Source organism: Sus scrofa, chromosome 9 (genome assembly GCF_000003025.6).
Source record: "Sus scrofa isolate TJ Tabasco breed Duroc chromosome 9, Sscrofa11.1, whole genome shotgun sequence".
Lineage (NCBI taxonomy): Eukaryota > Metazoa > Chordata > Mammalia > Artiodactyla > Suidae > Sus > Sus scrofa.
Window position 1 is genome coordinate 52,738,831 of NC_010451.4, and position 20,115 is coordinate 52,758,945.

At 40.5% G+C, this 20,115-nt stretch overlaps 1 protein-coding gene and 1 long non-coding RNA gene across 3 annotated transcripts in view; one reads left to right on the forward strand and one right to left on the reverse strand.

Moving 5' to 3' along the window:
* The window catches only part of STT3A (STT3A, catalytic subunit of the oligosaccharyltransferase complex), a 27,878-nt gene extending 12,037 nt beyond the window's left edge, over window positions 1–15,841 (forward strand). The window contains exons 9-18 of one of the 2 annotated variants that reach the window (XM_013979542.2): window positions 651–831; window positions 1,899–2,054; window positions 3,038–3,129; window positions 3,876–4,031; window positions 4,843–5,031; window positions 6,582–6,698; window positions 6,811–6,913; window positions 11,519–11,707; window positions 12,759–12,874; window positions 13,885–15,841. In XM_013979542.2, the coding sequence (XP_013834996.1) occupies window positions 651–831; window positions 1,899–2,054; window positions 3,038–3,129; window positions 3,876–4,031; window positions 4,843–5,031; window positions 6,582–6,698; window positions 6,811–6,913; window positions 11,519–11,707; window positions 12,759–12,874; window positions 13,885–13,923 (1,338 nt within the window). In that variant the 3' untranslated portion in view covers window positions 13,924–15,841. 2 annotated transcript variants of the gene reach the window in all.
* Window positions 14,152–20,027, reverse strand: LOC110255454. Its single transcript, XR_002335717.1, has 2 exons — window positions 19,901–20,027; window positions 14,152–19,342 (listed from the first exon to the last, which is right to left on the reverse strand). It is a non-coding gene; the product is annotated as an uncharacterized LOC110255454 (long non-coding RNA).

A 20,115-nucleotide genomic window follows, 5' to 3' on the forward strand; every position in this document is an offset into this window, starting at 1 on the left:
CCTGGTCCTTAAGTCATGGTAGGGAAAGAAACACATGCAGCCATCCATAGTCTGTGGTATAGTGGTTCTAGAAATGTAGTTCCTGGATCAGCAGCATCAGAGCATCTGGGAATTTGTTAGAAATGCAAATTCTGGGAACGTGCCATAGAACTACTGAATCAGAAACTCTAGCCGTGGGGCTCAGCAGCCTGTGTCTAAATGTCCTTCCTCTCCCCTGTCATGATTATGTTGCCCAGTGGGTTTGAGAACCACTGGTCTAAGTGATGGAAGAGATCTAAAATGAGTGGATTATAGAGGGGAGTGATGGATTTCTGTTTGACACATTTGGAGGAAATGGTATTTGCATTGGGTCTTGAATGATGAGTGTTCAGTGAATGTAGATTTTGGGAAAACAAGGTAATTGCAGTCAAGGCTTAAGAATTAGCCTGAGCAAAGGCCAGAAATGTGATAGAGTATGGTTCACTTTGGGGAACTCATTTTTTTGGAAAAATGTGGCAGATGAATTAGCCCCTGCCCTAGTCTGGCCCTAGTTCCTTGGTGACCTCAGAACTCATTTGACCCTTTGGTCTGAACTTGATCAGGATAACTCGGGCCAAGGCCGGGCTCATTTTTTTTCCCTAACGTTCTCATACATATGCCTTCTCTGACAGCCTGTGCTTTCATCAGAACACATGGCAGCCTTTGGAGTCTTTGGTCTATGCCAGATCCATGCCTTTGTGGATTATCTACGCAGCAAGTTGAATCCACAGCAATTTGAAGTTCTTTTCCGAAGTGTCATCTCCCTGGTAGGCTTTGTCCTTCTCACCATAGGAGCTCTCCTCATGCTGACAGGTAGGGAAGACAAACATAGAATAAACTCCAAAAATTTGGGTTATTTCCTGATCACATAAAGATTTATTTTTTTCTCTTATTTCTCTTGATTTCAAGCATTTAAAGTCCAACTTCTGCACGTTCCGTTCTCTTGTTAGCCACTGTTTGGATTCAGCATAACAAAGAGTACTTATTAAATTTGCCCTTAATCTCAGAAGCAGCACACTTGCTGACAGGACTGTATCTTACCATGCTAATCTTTCTCATCTTTCTCTCTCTCTCTCTTTTTTTTTTTTTTGTTGTCTTTTGGCTTTTAGGGCCACACCCAAGGCATATGGAAGTTCCCAGGCTTGGCATCGAATTGGAGCTGTAGCTGCTGGTCTATACCACAGCCACAACAACTCGGGATCCGAGCCACATCTGCGACCTATGCCAGCCACAGCTCACCGCAACGCTGGATCCTTAACCCACTGAGCAAGGCCAGGGATTGACCCCTCGTCCTCATGGATATTAATTGGGCTCCTTAACCACTGAGCCACGATGGGAACTCCCTCCTCTTTCTCTTTTTGTCCTTTTCTTTCCTCTTGGTAGGCTGGGAGAAGTTCTAACATTGCTTGCTCAACAACGTGGCCTCCTCTAATCCCATATGCGCTATACCATGGCTGTTTAGTTTGGTTAGCATGCCACATTTTCCTCCTCTATTTTCCTCACTTATACTTTTCAGAGAATGACTTGATATTTGCTCTAGATTCTGTATTATCTAATTCACAGCAGCATTCAAGGATAGGGTGACTTAGTTTTGGTTTGACCAGATTGGGCCAAAAATTCTTCCAGGAAGCATTTCTGCCTCCATCCTCTCTGAGTTTTATACAGCTTGATTTTGTTCTGCTGACTATGCTGACAAAAGTACTCTCAAGTTTGAAGAAAGGCAGGAGTGAAACTCTCAAGTATTGGTGGCATTCAAATAAAAGCCTAGTTCTTCTCTGTCTCAGAGAATGTTACTAACATGGAAAGTTGTGATTAGTTAGAATCAGATGTTATTTTTGGTTCAGAAGTAATTGGGAAATTTGTTGCCTCTTCGCTGCCAGGAAAAATATCTCCCTGGACGGGGCGTTTCTACTCACTACTGGATCCTTCGTATGCTAAGAACAACATCCCCATTATTGCTTCTGTGTCTGAGCATCAGCCTACGACCTGGTCCTCATACTATTTTGATTTACAGCTTCTCGTCTTCATGTTTCCAGGTGTGTATGCCTTGTCCTGAAGAGGCCTTCTTTGTTAGAATCACCATTTGATTCAGAAATAAGTAAAACACCCTCATCCTTGTATTATTGTTGATGTTTTTGGTTTTTTGCCTGTTTATCCTATGTAGTTCAGAGGATGGTTAAGCATATATTTTTCGTAGTATTTGGAGCAGAGTAGAAGTCAGGAGTTGAACAGTTGCAGATACTGGCAAGTCCAGAGTCTCACAGTTTTCTCTTCATTTGTATTATAAGTTAAAATTAACCCTAATTAGTATTCAGGGTTGGGATCTTTTTTCTTTTGAGTACTTCCAATGTACCCCAATCCCCCATCCTTGACTCTTCCCCATTTATCTTGTTGGCAGTATCGAATTTTGAGAATAGGCATGGCTGATTGAAAAGTCTCTTCATCTAACTTACCTTCTGGCCATTTCACATATGCCTTAGAATTTACTTGTGGGGGATTTTTTTTTTTTCTTCTTTTGATAAAATAACTTCATTATTTTTTTCTTATTATGAAAGTAAGTTGTCTATTGTAAAAATATAGACAGATTTTTTAAGAAGTAAAATTCAGGACTTCTCACTACACATGTGTTGCTACTCTTAACATTTTGATGTATATTCATCCACTTAATATTGTTTAAAAGTCATACAGTTTTTCATCCTGATTTTTAAAACTTAATCATGATAATTTATGTTATTTGTTATTATTTTTAGAGAAATAATATTTAAATATATCATTTACTATTTTTTAAAGTAGAGAGGTGTATAAAGAAGAAAGCATATGTTCCATAAACTTCTACAGCAATATTGTAATTGATGTATTTTATTCTATTTTATAAATATTCTATAATTAACTACCTCTGTAAAGTTGGACATTTAGGTGGTTTCAGATTTTTTGGTATTTTAAAGAGTGCCATAGTAACATCTTTACACATATCTATGATTGTTTTTTCAGCCACTTCTTTTTACTTTTACTTTTGTAGTTGGTCTCTATTACTGCTTTAGCAACCTGTCTGATGCCCGGATTTTCATCATCATGTATGGTGTGACCAGCATGTACTTTTCAGCTGTTATGGTGAGGAATGCTTCAGTCCTAGTAAACCTTTCCACCCCTGACTCTGAGGGTTTTTTTCTCCCTCCAGTTTGTCCCACATGGCAGGTTTCAGAAAGTACTGATGATTGTGTAGATGCTTTGTTGTGAGCATTTGCAGGGCCAAGTCTTAAAGCTGCTCACTGTTGTTGATCCCCCACCCTGGCCCCAGGACTATATGGAGCATTCATACTTTCTGATGGCAGAGCCCTACTTTCTTGAATTCATAACCTTGTGTTAGGGAGAAGTGCTTTCACACTTGTTGGAGAAAGTGACCCTAGTCAGGTTCCTTCCCCACTCCTTCTGGTGTCTGAAAGGGGAAATGATATTTTTTTCTTAAAGGCCTGGGTGCTGAGTGATAGGTTGTTAAAAGAGAGGAGAGATTTTTATATATTGCTATTAAGACAGTGCTTCTCACAATTTTTTGATCCCAAATCACATTTAAGAAATATATTTTACATCACATCATTACTCAGGATGTAAATACATACAGGCAAGTATAACTGAAAAACAAACTTTTTAAAAAATATATTCTTTTGCTATGGATATATGGATATACTTTCTCTTGGCTATACTTTCCAAAGCTGTGATATTCTTTCTCTTGTATTTTGTTCTATTCCATTGACAAATCATGTTTGTTGAAAACCCCTAAGTTGATACCATCATCTACTAATAGGTTGAAATCTGTAATTTGTACGATACTGATTGTGATCTTGCTTCCTATTTGTTAGGTGCGTCTGATGCTAGTGTTGGCGCCTGTTATGTGCATTCTTTCTGGCATTGGAGTCTCCCAGGTTCTGTCCACTTACATGAAGAATTTGGACATAAGTCGACCAGATAAGAAGAGCAAGAAACAACAGGATTCTACCTACCCCATTAAGAATGAAGTGAGAATTAATGCCAAGAACAGACTTGGGGAACTGTGTGTCTGTGTGTCTGTCTGTGCACACGCACTTGCACATATGGGGGTTTTTGGTTTGTTTTTTCTCTTTTTTTTAAGGGCCTTATATGTGGCATGTGGAATTTCCCAGGCTAGGGGTGGAATAAGAGCTGTAGCTGCCAGCCTGTGCCACAGTCACAGCGATGCAGGATCTGAGCCACATCTGCGACCTACACTACAGCTCATGGCAACACTGGATCTTTAACCCACTGAGTGAGGCCAGGGATCAAACCTGTGTCCTCATGGATACTGGTCTGGTTGGTTGCTGCTGAGCCACAATAGGAACTCCATTGTTTTATTGTTGGTTTGTTTTTTTTTTTTTGTTTTTTTTTTTTTGTCTTTTTGCCATTTCTTGGGCCACTTCCCGCAGCATATGGAGGTTCCCAAGCTAGGGGTCAAATCAGAGGTGTAGCCGCTGGCCCACACCAGAGCCACAGCAATGCCAGATCCGAGCTGTGTCTGCAACCTGCATCACAGCTCTTGGCAATGCTGGATCCTTAACCCACTGAGCAAGGCCAGGGATCGAACCCGAAACCTCATGGTTCCTAGTCAGATTCGTTAACCACTGAGCCACAACAGGAACTCCTGTTTGTTTTATTTTTGACTGAGGGAGAGTAGAGAGCACTGTCACAAATAGTCATAATTAAATCATATAGCCTCTGAATTATTTTGGTTCATCTCATATTATTGACGGTGTAAGAAGCTGTTCTGTGTAGTGTAGTTTAATTTGGTTTATAACACAATTCTTCCTTGTTTAGGTGGCAAGTGGCATGATACTGGTCATGGCTTTCTTTCTCATCACCTACACCTTTCATTCAACTTGGGTGACCAGTGAGGCCTATTCTTCTCCCTCCATTGTGCTGTCTGCTCGTGGTGGGGATGGCAGTAGGATCATTTTTGATGACTTCCGAGAAGCGTACTATTGGCTTCGTCACAATACTCCAGAGGTGAAGATTTGGGAGGAGTGGGATTGTGGGGTAGGAGGAGTTGGGGGCACATTTGATGTTGTGGTGAATAAAATAGCTTTTAAATGGGCAGAGAGCTTAGAGAAATTGGAACTATAAAATTCTGGTGTTGAATAAGACTTAGACGTCAATTTCCAGTCATTTCAGGATTTCTTTTGTAGTGACCCTTACTGGTAATTATCTACACTCTGCCTGGCACTTAAATTGACAGCATAGTGATTTTATCATGAGGTAGATCTTCCCAATTAAAAAAAAGAAAAAAGTTTAAAAATAAATAATACATGTTTATTGTAGAAAAATCAGAAAATAGAAGCAAAAAAAAAAAAAAAAAGAAGATACAGATTTTTCATAAAGGATCACCTAATTGTTATTAACATTTTGGTTTTGAGAATCTGAAGTGATTTCCTTTCCAGTAGCTAATGGGAATGGCACTTCTCAGCTAGATTCTTATAAGGATTTCTTTCTTTTTTTTTTTTTTTTTTGTCTTTTTTTTGTTGTTGTTGTTGTTGTTGCTATTTCTTGGGCCGCTCCCGCGGCATATGGAGGTTCCCAGGCTAGGGGTTGAATCGGAGCTGTAGCCACCGGCCTACGCCAGAGCCACAGCAACGCAGGATCCGAGCCGCGTCTGCAACCTACACCACAGCCCACGGCGACGCCGGATCGCCAACCCACTGAGCAAGGGCAGGGACCGAACCCGCAACCTCATGGCTCCTAGTTGGATTCGTTAACCACTGCGCCACGACGGGAACTCCTCTTATAAGGATTTCTTAATCCTTGTTCATCATATTCGGATTTGTTCCTCCCACCCCCTCTTTATAGTAACTGATTTTTGATATTGCTTAAGGTCAGTTATTTAGTACAGTAAATCTGGTGACGCCAGGCTATTTATTTGAAAGTATTCCCTGCACCTCCCACCCCGTTATGCTTATTTTTATAAGGTTATCTAAGATGAAAATATGACACTGTTTGGTTGTTGAATTTGCATCAAGATATCATAGTTGAAGAAATAGCAACAACAACAACAACAACAACAAAAAAAAAAGAAAAAGAAAAAAGGAGTTCCCGTCGTGGCGCAGTGGTTAACGAATCCGACTAGGAACCATGAGGTTGCGGGTTCGGTCCCTGGCCTTGCTCAGTGGGTTAACGATCTGGCGTTGCCGTGAGCTGTGGTGTAGGTTGCAGACGCGGCTCGGATCCCGCGTTGCTGTGGCTCTGGCGTAGGCCGGTGGCTACAGCTCCGATTCAACCCCTAGCCTGGGAACCTCCATATGCCGCGGGAGCGGCCCAAGAAATAGCAACAACAACAACAACAACAAAAAAAAGACAAAAAAAAAAAAAAACAAGATATCATAGTTGTATGTAAATGTAGGATCAAGTGCCGAGATTTATTTTCTTATTAGGCGTGCATTATTTTATGAAGAAATTGAGTTATTTGCCAGTTTCACTTCCTGTCAGATGCCCTTACACTCTTGTATTTGATTTTTGGAAGCAAGCGAGGAGCTTGTTACTTCCATTTCGTGCTCTTCTTTCAGGATGCGAAGGTCATGTCATGGTGGGATTATGGCTACCAGATTACAGCTATGGCGAATCGGACAATTTTAGTGGATAACAACACGTGGAATAATACCCATATTTCTCGAGTAGGACAGGTAAGGTGAAGGGGTCATTTGAGTATTTGATACAGAGCATCTAATGGGAACTATTTCTCCATGAGGGGATCACATGACCTGGAATTTGAGAAATGTGCATGTGCTTTTCTAGGCAATGGCATCCACGGAAGAAAAAGCCTACGAGATCATGAGGGAGCTTGATGTTAGCTATGTGCTGGTCATTTTTGGAGGCCTTACTGGGTATTCCTCTGATGGTAATGTACTTGATTCTGTTTCTAGCCATAGGGCACAGATTCTAAGAAAACTAGATGAATCTCCTATTTTCTTGTCCTTTTACTAATATCAACATATTTTCTTAGTTGAGAAAGTTCCTAAGTATTTGCAGCCTGAAGTTTGTTTATTTATTTATTTATTTTTTTACAAGTCAGAAGTGGATGTAAAGACTTCTCATGTAAGTATGGCATGCTGTAATTCCTGTTGTGGCTCAGTGGTAATAAACCCAACCAGTATCCATGAGGATGCAGGTTCAATCCCTGGCCTCGCTCAGTGGGTTAAGGATCTGGCATTGCCATGAGCTGTGGTATGGGTTACAGAGGTGGCTTGGATCTGGTGTGGCTGTGGGTGTAGGCCAGCAGCTGCAGCTCTGATTCGACCCCTAGATTGGGAACTTATATATGCCACATGTGAGCCCCTAAAAAAAAAAAAGCATGATATACTATAAATGTCTAAAGACCTAGGAATGGTTCCACAACTAGTGAACAATAAAGAACATAAGGCTTCTGAAATGAGCTTAAGAATTAGCATTTTTTAGTGTGTTTAAGCCACAGAATCATCTGCTAACTTTAAATATTTATGTGTGTGTTTGTGGCATATGTTAACCATGTTCCCTAAAGCCATATGTTTAGAAGAATCATTCAGGTATAGTTCTCTACCTTAAAAAAAAAAAAAAAAAACCTTAAAAAATTAAAGCAATCCTGTTTATACTTTAAAATGTTAAATATTTTTGATAGTTTATAATAAAAATGGTAGCCCTCAAAAAAAAAAAAAAAAAAAAAAAGGCAAAAAGACAAAGGAGTTCCCATCGTGGTTCAGTGGTTAACAAATTCAGCTAGGAAACATGATGGTTGCAGGGTTGATCCCTGGCCTTGCTCAGTGAGTTAAGGATCCGGCGTTGCCGTGAGCTGTGGTATAGGTCGCAGACACTGCTTGGATCCTGAGTTGCTGTGGCTGTGGTGTAGGCCGGAGGCTACAGCTCAGAGTAGACCCTTAGCCTGGGAACCTCCATGTGCTGCAAGTGCGGCCCTGAAAGGCCAAATAAATAAATAAATAAGGGGGGGGGTGCAAAAATGGTAGCCCTCTGCCTCTAAACCACCTTATAACATCGGTTCCCAGGAAAGTTATTCAAGTTATTTCTTCTAGTACTTATGTTCATATTTCTAAATAATATATAAATATTCTGCTATTCATTGATGATATTAGATACCTTATATCAATTTCTTAATATAGTAGATAAGGAATTTAGTTCTTTGTCTGATCCCTTTACCTCTTGGATCTTCTCAGAGTTAATGATCAGTTTTTGGATAAATACAGACAAAGTGTTTTCAAAATCATGACTTAGTAAATATTATTTACTACTGAGTCAGCCTGTACACCATAGTTACCTTCTTATCTAGAATAACTTGTTTTCCTGCAGTTAAAAATTACCTCATATTTCTATCTTGATTTTCTTTGAATATATGTTTGCTTCTTAAAGATGTTAAAATTTTAGATTATGTCTGGCTTCTGATATAGACAGACTTAACCAAGTCCACCTGGATAGTATATATAAAGTGTCAGTATAAAGTAGTAAGACTAGTTTTCCATGTGTGTCTTGTACAAGCAGAGAAAGAATGATGATAGCAAGGATGTGCTCCCATGGACTTGAAATTTCACAAATAATTGCTTCAGCACTCTATGATGGTGTGTGATTATAGATTTTTTCTTTCTAATGATAGTATATCCAAATGCTACAGAAAAGTGTGTGTGTATATCTGTGTGCATACATATTTATATGTATGGATACATATATATATATAAAATTGTGTACATGTATAGAAATGGATAGTTCCCTGAAATCTTTAGTGAGTGTATATCTATCATATTTTCTTTCTTTATTCATCTGTTGATAGACTTATTTGTGTCCATATCTTGGTATTGTGAATAATGCAGTGAACATGGCTGAAGATGTCTCTTCAGGGTGGTGATTGCATTTCTTCTGGATGTATCCCCAGAAGTGGGATTGCTGGATCACATGGTAGTTCTAGTGTTAATTTTTTGAGGAACCTCCATACCAATTCCTATAGTGTCTGTACCAGTTTACACTTCCACCAGCAGTGCACAAAGTTTCCCTTTTCATAGCATCCTCACCAGCATGTCTTGTGTCCTTTTGGCAAGCTCCATTCTAGCTAGCATATGAGGTGATACCTTGTTGTGGTTTTGATTTGCGTTTCCTTAATGATTAGTGATGTTGAGCACTTTTTCATGAATCTGTTGGCCACTTGCATATCTTCTTTGTTTTTTTTTTTTAGCACTTTATTTTGCTTTTTAGGGCCACACCCTCAGCATATGGAGGTTCCCAGGCTAGGGGTCTAATCAGAGCTGTAGCTGCCAGCCTTTGCCACAGCCATAGCAACACAGGATCTGAGCCGCATCTGTGACCTACATCACAGCTCACAGCAATGCCGGATCCTTAACCCACTGAGTGAGGCCAGGGATTGAACCCACGACCTCATGGTTCCTAGTCGGATTCATTTCTGCTTTGCTATGATGGGGGAACTCTAATGCATATCTTCTTATGCCCATTTTTAATTGTATTATTATTATTTTTTTGCTATTAAATTGTACGAGTTCCTTATATATTTTAGATATTAACCCTTCATTTGATATATGGTTTGCAAATATTTTCTACCATTCCGTAGGTTGCCTTTTCTTTTTGTTTATCGTTTCTTTTTCTGTGCACTCTTTCATTCTCAGTTTGTCGGGTTTTTACTTCAGACATACCTGGCAGGAAGCTGTAATAGCAGTGCTCTAAGACAGTTGAGTTGATGTTCTGGGGTTTTATTTTTGGTCCTGTTTCTGGTCCTGTCAAGTCTCTTTGCCTCACTTTTTCCACATGCAAGATGGAGGTAAAATTGCAGACACTACATGAGGACAGTAATATTAGGTATTGAAGACTTATGTGACAAACAACATGTAAGGTAACATGTTCTTACTCATAATACCATAGCAGCCATATCATTGTAGATACTCTTGCTTTCCTAATTTGACAGATACAGAAACTGAAGGACAGAGAGTTTCAGTAATTTGCTCAAGGTTACCTACCTAGAATTGGCAGTGCTGAAATTCAGACCCAGGCAGTTTAAATCCAGGGTCTGTGTTCTTAAGCAGTATGGTATCCCCTAGAACCCTTTAGGGCAGTGGGAATCTTTCTTTCTTTCTTTTTTTTTTTTTTTTGTCTTTTTGCTATTTCTTTGGACCACTCCCGCGGCATATGGAGGTTCCCAGGCTAGGGGTTGAACCGGAGCTGCAGCCGCCAGTCTACGCCAGAGCCACAGCAACGCAGGATCCGAGCCGCATCTGCGACCTACACCACAGCTCACGGCAACGCCGGATCGTTAACCCACTGAGCAAGGGCAGGGCCCGAACCCGCAACCTCATGGTTCCTAGTCGGATTCGTTAACCACTGCGCCACGACAGGAACTCCCCGGAATCTTTTTTTCTTATGGGTCTGTGGTGCTTCTTATACTAACCGTCCATTTCCCTAAAGCCTGTGGAGGAGATACAGGGAGTGGCAGAATTCTAAGAGATAGCCTGAGTAGATAGTGGTATCAGTATATGGAGCCTGGTAGTGAGTTTGACATAGAAATGTTGATTTCTCATAGGTGGGCTTCAGAGGTTTGTAACTTTGCAACTGTAGATAAAGAGGGAGCATGCTCTGTCCTCTGTACTTTGTTGGTAAAGCCGCTACTCCCTAGGTAAGTGCCATCCAATAGAAATGGGAGCTATATATGTCATTTAAAATTTTCTACTAGCCACATCAAAATAAGCAAAAAGGAATAGGAGAAATGCATTTAATAATTTTTTTATCTAAATATATCCAAAGCAGGAGTTCCCGTCGTGGCGCAGTGGTTAACAAATCCGACTAGGAACCATGAGGTTGCGGGTTTGGTCCCTGCCCTTGCTCAGTGGGTTAAGATCTGGCGTTGCCGTGAGCTGTGGTGTAGGTTGCAGACGCGGCTCGGATCCCGCATTGCTGTGGCTCTGGCGTAGGCCGGCGGCTACAGCTCCGATTAGACCCCTAGCCTGGGAACTTCCATATGCCGCAGGAGTGGCCCAAGAAATAGCAAAATAAATAAATAAATAAATAAATTTAATATGTAACCAATATATTTTATATACTTTGTTTTATCTTGGACTAAGTTTTAGAAATCTAGTGTGTGCTTTATACTCAGAGCACATCTTAATTTGGGCTAGCTACATTTCAAGTGTTAGTAGCTACATGTGGCTAGCAGCTAGTAGATTGGATAGCTTAGCCCCAGCTAATACCTAGGACTAATTTCAGTTGTGATTTAAATCTGAACCAATAGCATAGAATTTCAGGAGTCTGTAGGAAAATCTATAGGAAAAGCTGTGTATTTTGGCTGTACATTAGCTTTCTTTTCTTTATATAAAATTAAATGGTATTGTACTCCATCAGAAAAAGATTTGGAGCATTTTCCTTAGAAATAGTGACCTTTCATTGGGTGATTTAGCTCTAGCAACCTTTTGTAATGCAGCTGTTTTTCCTTCTTCCCTTTTTTTTTTTTTTTTTTTTTTTCTAGACATCAACAAATTTCTGTGGATGGTCCGGATAGGAGGGAGCACAGATACAGGCAAACATATCAAGGAGCACGATTATTATACTCCAACTGGGGAATTCCGTGTGGACCGCGAGGGTTCTCCAGTGCTGCTCAACTGCCTTATGTACAAGATGTGTTACTACCGCTTCGGACAGGTCTACACAGAAGCCAGTGAGTGATTCCTAATAATGTTAATAATGACAGTAGAATGGTAATAGCTAAAATATACAATGTTTTTTAAATGCCAGGCACTGCTTAAGTGCTTTATATCTATTAATTCATTTAATCACAATAAAAATTCAAAAAATTGTTACTGATATTATTCACATTTTATATATGAAGGAGATTGAGGTATGAATAGGTTCCTTGGGAGTTCCCATCGTGGCTCAGTGGTTAACGAATCTGACTAGGAACGGTGAGGTTGTGGATTTGATCCCTGGCCTCGCTCAGTGGGTTAAGGATCTGGTGTTGCCATGAGCTATGGTGTAGGTTGTAGACACGGCTCGGATCCAGCATTGCTGTGGCTGTGGTGTAGGCTGGTGGCTACAGCTCTGATTAGACCCCTAGCCTGGGAACCTCCATATGCTTCAGGTGCGGCCATAGAAAAGACAAAAAAAAAAAAGATTCCTTAACTGTAAATAGGTTCACATAACTAGTGCTGAGTCAGGTTAAACCCAGGCAGGCTGTAGATTTTGTGCTTTTACACATTACTTTTTGTTGCCTCTCAGTAAAATGTGGAGAAAGGAATGCCAAGGGGGATAGAGTGAGATGAAAGACTTTACATTTCTTCAGATAAATTGAAAGTTATTAAGTCTTTCTTTCTGACTTCAGTTTCTTAGTTCTGCAGTCAGGACAGTTTTTGAAGTGGATGCAGGCCTTTAACATCTGATAGGTTCTTCTCTTTTCCATGGAAGGGTTACAAGTGTATCACAGAGGCCTCTGGGTGGCCTCTACTCTGGAATCCTCAGAAATAAGAGGGGTTTGGAAGTCATCGAGCCCTCTGGTCCTTATGGTCTCTGCCAGGCTTCACCTTGGAGAGGACATGAGTTAGGGTAACAATTTGCTCTCACTACCCGATGTCCTTTTCTGCAGGCCCTACTAAGCAAACTGCATGCTGGGGAATAACGTTCCAGTTAGATGATTTACCAAATGGATTTACTATTTCCTTAGGAAATCAGCACCGTAGAAAGAAGTGTGTCTCCTTTTTTTTGTCCCTTTCTAGAGCGTCCACTAGGCTATGATCGTGTTCGGAATGCTGAGATTGGGAATAAAGACTTTGAACTTGATGTCCTGGAGGAAGCATATACCACAGAACATTGGCTAGTCAGGATATACAAGGTAAGCCAACAGGAGGCTGCGGAAGCAGCCCTGGTGCTTAAAAATGGGCCACATGTTTCTAACATAGGAATATTTCTAATGTCTGAAAAGTAACTCACAGTTCACTTAGAATTTTACTATTTTTTTTGTCTTTTTTTTTTTTTTTTTAGGGCTGCACCTGTGGCATATGGAAGTTCCTAGGCTAGGGCCCAAATCTGAGCTGTGGCTGCTAGCCTACACCACAGCCACAACAGCTTAGGATCCAAGCGGCATCTGCGACCTGTACCACAGCTCATGGCCACGCAGGATCCTTAAACCACTGAGCGAGGCCAGGGATCAAACCCAAGTCCTCATGGATTCTAGTTGGGTTCATTGCAACTGAGCCACAGTGGGAACTCCAGAATTTTACTATTTTTTTAAATTATAGATTGTTCTTAAGAGTGTACACTCCCCATTCTGCTGTCATTCTAGCAGTAGTTGCAGTGATTATTTTTGCAGTCAGGGTAAACTTGATCTGTTTTAGTGATTATCAGGCTTAGAGCGGAGAGGGAGAGGGTGCGGAGAGGGAGAGGGTGCGTGTTTATGTTTTTGAACTACATTTTCTTCTCTCCCACTAAAGAATTTATGACAGGGTCACATAGAAGTGTGTTATAGCTCTTACATAAGAAAAAAGCTTGATGACTTTTTTTTTTCCCACTGTGCCTGCGACATGTGGAATTTCCTGGGCCAGGGATCAAACCTGCACCATATCAGCGACCCAAGCTACTGCAGTGACAGTGCCGGATCCCTAGCCTGTTGCACACAAGAGAACTCTAAGAACCCTTGATATATTTGGAGGGTGGATCATTTATACAGCTCCTCACAAAGGTTTTCTAAGAGGCTAAGCAGAGTGTAGCTACTCTCAAACCAGAGCCAAACTAGGCAGCAGAATCCAACAGAATCCCTCCCTGTTTGGATGAACCCAACCCGGTAAAGAAGCTCTGCCATGTTGACCTGATTATAAACATTAAAGTGATACCTTTATGTTGCAGGTGAAGGACCTGGATAATCGAGGCTTGTCAAGGACATAAATGTTACATCCAGCTCTGATCTGCTTCGCACTGAGCGCATCACATTTAGGGCGCTGAAGACATTTTTAAAACATGCAGTTTATAAGAACAGAATGTGATGGGATTAGAATTATCTGGATGTTTTGCCCTGGGCAGTATAGGCTGGGCCAAATGGAATGATCTTTATAATTCTGAGCAGGTTACCAAATGAAATGTCATGGCTTTACTTTGGTCAATTAAAGGGGGGAATTTTTTTTTTAATGTGCCTTATTTGTTTTGACTTAATGACTGATTTGAGGAAGCCTAAAATTTATGTTGGGCTGGAAGAAGGACAGAAACAGACCTCATTCAAGTTCTTAGCTCCCTTAATGAGCCATGTAGGGGCATTCTGTCTTTCTCAAATCAGGAAAAACCATCAAGGTCTAGCTCAGATCCTACAAAAACAAACAATTTTGTCATTTCAAAAACTGCAGCACCTAGCACAATGCCTTGCACATAGTGGGTGCTCAGTAAACTTATTGAATGAATAAAAGTTTGTGGGACCAGAGGAGTGCCATTTCTGTGCAGGAAGGATAGCCGTGTTGCTGTAATGTCTGTTCTCAACATCTCTCATCCGTAGAGGCTATCTAAGGGACAGAGGGACAGAGGTGGCTAGCCAGACCTGATCTTACCAATATTCTTTGGGATGAGCTAGGTTTTTGTTTTTGAGCAGGAATAAATCTACTGAGATTAAATCTTAAATTTTGAAGACTTAAGGCAGTCAGTGAAATTACTGTTCTCAAGGGGGAGGAAGAAACTTCACGTTATATATAGAGCTTGATGGTCAATAGGTGTTTTTGAATTAGCTGAAACATAACCATACATATCTATTTGAAATTAGCTTTTCAGTACCTTCACTTATTCATGATATAGTACATGTTTCTTTTCTTACTTCCTTTAGCTTATGCACTAAAACTTTTGCTAGTTATTTAAAGGTGAGCTCTTCTTCCTTAGTTTCAACCTTTTTATTATCATAGATCACTAACAAGCTCCATGATCCAGTTTTCAAGCCCTTGCCAAATAAGCTACACAAAACACAGGAGTGGAGTTCTCTTGTGCAGCAGCAGGTTAAGGATCAAGCATTGCCACTGCAGTGGCTTGGGTGGCTGCTGTGGTACAGGTTCGATCCCTGGCTTAGGAACTTCCATATGCTGCAGGTGTGGCTAAAACAAACAAACAAAAACACAGGAGTCCCATTGCTATTTAATGTCAGGACAAATAGCCTTATGTTCAGTTACAACAGTGTATATTATGTACTTTAAAACATAATATATGTCAATGATGTATATAAACCCTTAGTTATTTAAAAAAAAAAATGCAAGGTAACTCTTTACTGTTACTATTTAAGAAATAGGAGCAATGACATAACTTGCAGAGAAGTCAAAATGGTGCTCCTAAAGGGTATACTCAGGTCTGCTTGTGTACCCAGGAAGCAGCCTTCCAAACCAGGTTATACACCAGGTGCTTCAACTGTGGGTGAGATTTAGATTTGATTTACTATGTGTAAATATGTGACTTGATTTATGTATAGAATTCCTCCCTAGGGGAAGAGGTTATTCTAAGGGTTTTATTTGTTTTTGTTTTTCTTACCAATGTGAGTAATACCAGTTAAGAGACCATTAGTGATTATTTTCCTCTGTAGGATATGGGGTAGCTCTTTAGTTTATCACTGTAGTTATTGCTGTTATGATTTTAATTTTGTTACTTTCTAGAGTACCTAAAGCTGTATTTTTAAGAAAATTCTCATTTCCATTGTTACAGTGCACTTAGTGTAAAAAAAAAAATCAAATAATTTTTAAAAAAGCACTGTTTTCAACTCCCCAGAGGTACCCACTTTCAACTCTGTTGATTCTCACATTACTTATCTCCATATCATTAAACACCTTGCTTTATTTTGCTATGTGTTGGTTTTTCAATTTTAGGTATCACCTGTTGACTTCCTGGTGCAGAAATTTAGGATTTAGCTCTTTTTCACCATGGACACACGTATTCTTACCATCTTAAGGCTCTGTTATAGTTATGATTTGGGTTAGCTCAGTAGTTTTTACCCTTAAATCTTTTCACAGCTAGGCCACATGGGTATATACTGTTAACTACTTTTTTTTTTTTTTTTTCCTTCATAACTCTTGGAGGGAGTTTTTTCACTTGTTTATTGTACTTGTCACTAATTTCTCCCCAAACTTTCCTTCATTGGTGCCAGCTTTCTTGTAATATGTTCAGACTCGTTAGGTATTCATTCTTATAGATGTCTCCTGTTTTGTTGTATTCCAGTTTGGATTGGTTTACTGTCTAGGTTTGCTACACCCCTCTTGGGTTGGTGTATCATTTCAGTTATATTGTGTGTTAATCCCCTGATTTCTTTCTTTCTTTTCTTCTTTTTTTTCTTTTTTTTTCTGTCTTTTTAGGGCCATACCTGTGGCATATGTAAGTTCCCAGGTTAGGGGTCAGATCGGATCTGTAGCTGCTGGCCTGTACCAGCCACAGCAACATGGGATCCAAGCCGCATCTCTGACCCACACCACAGCTCATGGCAGTGTTAGATCCTTAACCCACTGAGCAAGGCCAGAGATCCAAACCTGCATTCTTATGGATACTAGTCAGGTTCGTTACCAGAGCCACAGCTGGAATGCCCCCTGGCTTCTCTCTTAATTTATTACCACTAACTACCTTCCTGAGAAAGTGTGTAGGAGATATTTCTTGAGATCTTGAATGTGTCTTGTGTCTTCATAGGTTGACCAGGTATAGAGAGTTCCAGGTTGGTTAAAACTGTTACTTAGATTTGTTTTGAAGGCATTGGCCCATTGTTTTCTATTTTCTCAACGCTGAGAAGGGCAATGCTATTCTGATTCTTAATTTTTTTGTATGTGTCCATTCCCTTACACTCCTTCCCCAGACTTCTTAGTATCTTTTCTTTGTATGTAATTTTTTTTTTTTTTCTTTTTAATGGAGGTTCCCAGGCTAGGGGTTGAATTGGAGCTGTAGCTGCCGGCCTATGCCAGAGCCACAGCAACGCGGGATCTGAGCCACGTCTGCAAACTACACCACAGCTCATGGCAACACCGGATCCTTAACCCACTGAGCAAGGCCAGGGATCGAACCCGCAACCTCATTGTTCCTAGTCGGATTCGTTAACCACTGAGCCACGATGGGAACTCCTCTTTGTATGTAACCTTGTGAAACTTTACCAAGTGATGTGTCTGGAGTGGGTCAGCCACTGTGTTGGGTGCTTTACACTTGGAAAAGTCATGTTTGGAAAAGTATGGTATCAGTTTGGAAAGTCAAGTTTTTCATTGTGGGAAATTTTCTCCAGTTGTTTTGTTTATTCCAAACAACTCAGGAGCCACAGCAGCTCAGGAGCCGAACTGTGTCTGTGACCTACACCACAGCTGACAGCAATGCTGGATCCTTAACCCACTGTGTGAGGCCAAGGATCAAACCTGCATTCTCATGGATACTGGTCAGGTTCATAACCCACTGAGCCACATTGGAAATTCCCCAACATTCTTATATTTACTCTTCTGTTTTCCATCTTTATACTTCTGTCTGGAAGATTTCCTAAACTTTTTTCCATAACCCATCTATTTTATTTCCCTTTTTTTTTTTTCTATCATATTCTTTAATGTTCAAGAGCTTTTTTGTTTGAATATTCCTTTGTTTGGATATCTTTCAGATTAAAGCCCTTTTCAAATTCTTGCTTGTCTCCTCTTTTTAAAGAGTGGGATCCTGGTTGGATGGCCTCTGGCGGGGGAATGGGGCTTATTGAATGTGGGTTTCTTTCTCCTGTGGTCTGGCTGAGTTGTTACATTATGAAATCCCTGATACTGGTATCTTTAGATCTTTTCTTCTATATAGGTAAGATTCCCTAGAATCTTTTACGTCCTCTGAAGAATACATGCCACGCTGCCAGATTTCTGGGAATAAAGTGAGGAAAGAAAGCTTAGAGGTTCAACCTTTAGTGCGTAAACTTAATATTATTTTTAAGTAAAGTAGCCAAGGCTTGGCTGTGCCTCATGCTTCCCAGTTCAGACATCTTGTGTTTACCCTATCAAGTTTTGTACCAGCTTTGGGGAGAGGCAGTTTCTTGGGTAGACAGAGGAGGGAGGGGATCAAAGGTCTATTTGTTTCATATACAGTCTTTCTACAACCTACCCTCTTTTAGCCCCACTTTCACCCAGTTGTCCCTAATTCAACTCTAAGCCTTTAAAGAGTTCAAGGATGTAAATGAAGTTGCTTTTCTCATTCCCCATTGCTGGCTTTAGGATTCATCTTTCATCTAAATTATTCACCTTTCATCTAAAAGACTTTGCAAAATATTATTTCATACACTATGAGGGTTATTCCCTTTTGAAAATTTACTTTTGGGAGTTCCTGTCGTGGCTCAGCGGTAACTAACCCAACCAGTATCCAGAAGTACTCAGGTTTGATCCCTGGCTTTGCTCAGAGTTAAGGATCTGGCATTCCCATGAGCTGTGTCGTAGGTCGAAGATGAAGCTTGACTCTGGCGTTGCTGTGGTGTAGGCCGGGCCTATAGCTCCAATTCAACACCTAGCCTGGGAACCTCCGTGTGCCTCAGGTGTGGCCCTAAAAATACAAAAGAAAAAAAATTTACTTTTCCTCCTCTTTTTGGGCCACCCTGCAGCATATGGAGTTCCCTGGGCCAGGAATCAGATCCAAGCTGTGGTTGCAACCTACAAGGAGCAACAGCAACACTGGATTCTTTAACTCAGTATGTGGGGCCCGGGGGATGGAACCTGTATCCTGGTGCTGCAGACACGCCACCAATCCCATTGTGCCACAGCGGAGACACTAAAAATTTACTATTAAGTAAATTTTTTTTCCATCCCTGTTCTCGTTAAGTGGGTTAACGACCTGGCATTGCAATGAGCTGTGGTGTATGTCGCAGACACAGCTTGAATCTGGCATTGCTATGGCTGTGGTATAGACTGGCAGCTGCAGTTGTGATTCGACCCCTAGCCTGGGAACTTCCATATATTGCATGTGCAGCCCTAAAAAGCAAAAAAAAGTAAATTTTAGGACTTCCCTTGTGGTGTAGTGGTTTAAGGATCCGGTGTCACTCGGATAACTGCTGTGGTGTGGGTTTGATCCCTGGCCTGGGAACTTCCACATGTGGGCATGGCCAAGAAAACCAAAACAATAAAATTGTACTATTTAAGTTAATTTATTTTAATATTTACTATTAAAATTATTTTAGTAAGGTTAAAAAAGGGGACAGATGTTATTGTGTGCATCTATTCTATATGCTATGTTTGGTATTCTGCCTGAAAAGTGTATACCTTATTTTCAGGCTAAGATACCTTAATTCTATCAAGATACAAAGAAGCTGTGCAGGTCCTCCTCTTCCTTTCTTCATATTCTTTGTCTGCAGCACACAGTGCCAAAACTGAAAAAAATGATGTGGAAAACTTACTTTAACAAAAGCCTAAACTGTGATGAGCATTTTGAAGTGTCCTGGTCTTGTTTTTCTGTCCCTGACTTTGCTTCTTTAAATCAAATGTTTGCATTTTTGTATAATATATTTTACACTTACTTTAGTCTATTGCCAGTATCACAATCAATAGCTATTTATGTTCAATGCATGCATGTGGCCCAGTTTTGAGAATTGGAGAACTTAATGGAGATGATCTGCCCTGTGCCTTGAGTTCCTAGTCTAATTTACTGTCAAGGGGGAGTAACTATTTCAGTTTTTCTACATGATTTTGTACTCCAGCCAGTCCTTTTCTCAGAATTGACTTTCCCACCTAAACAGGATACTCTGCTTTTAAACTTTGCATTGTAAAATGCGCAGCCTTTTTGCTTGTACCTGCCAGTTTCTTACACATTAATGAGAGAGCGGGTAGTACTAGGCTATGCAGTTGCACTTCCTTCAAAAAGGTTGGGTTGAGGTATTGTTTTGGAGGCAGCTTAGATAAGATGGGAAAACTGGTTATCCTGACATTACCTCAAAAATACAAGAGCAGCTTTATTCATCCTGACGCCTTCCCACCCCTTGCAGCCATTCTTTGATGCTTCTCTCTCCCAACACAAAAGTTACTTTCCTTCTTCACAAGATCAGTTCTCAACAGCTGTTACTAGCTTCTCAGCTCCGGTTTTACCTGGCCCACACCTTCAAGTAAGAGGCAACCCTTACTGAGTGTGACCCTCAACACCTTGCCA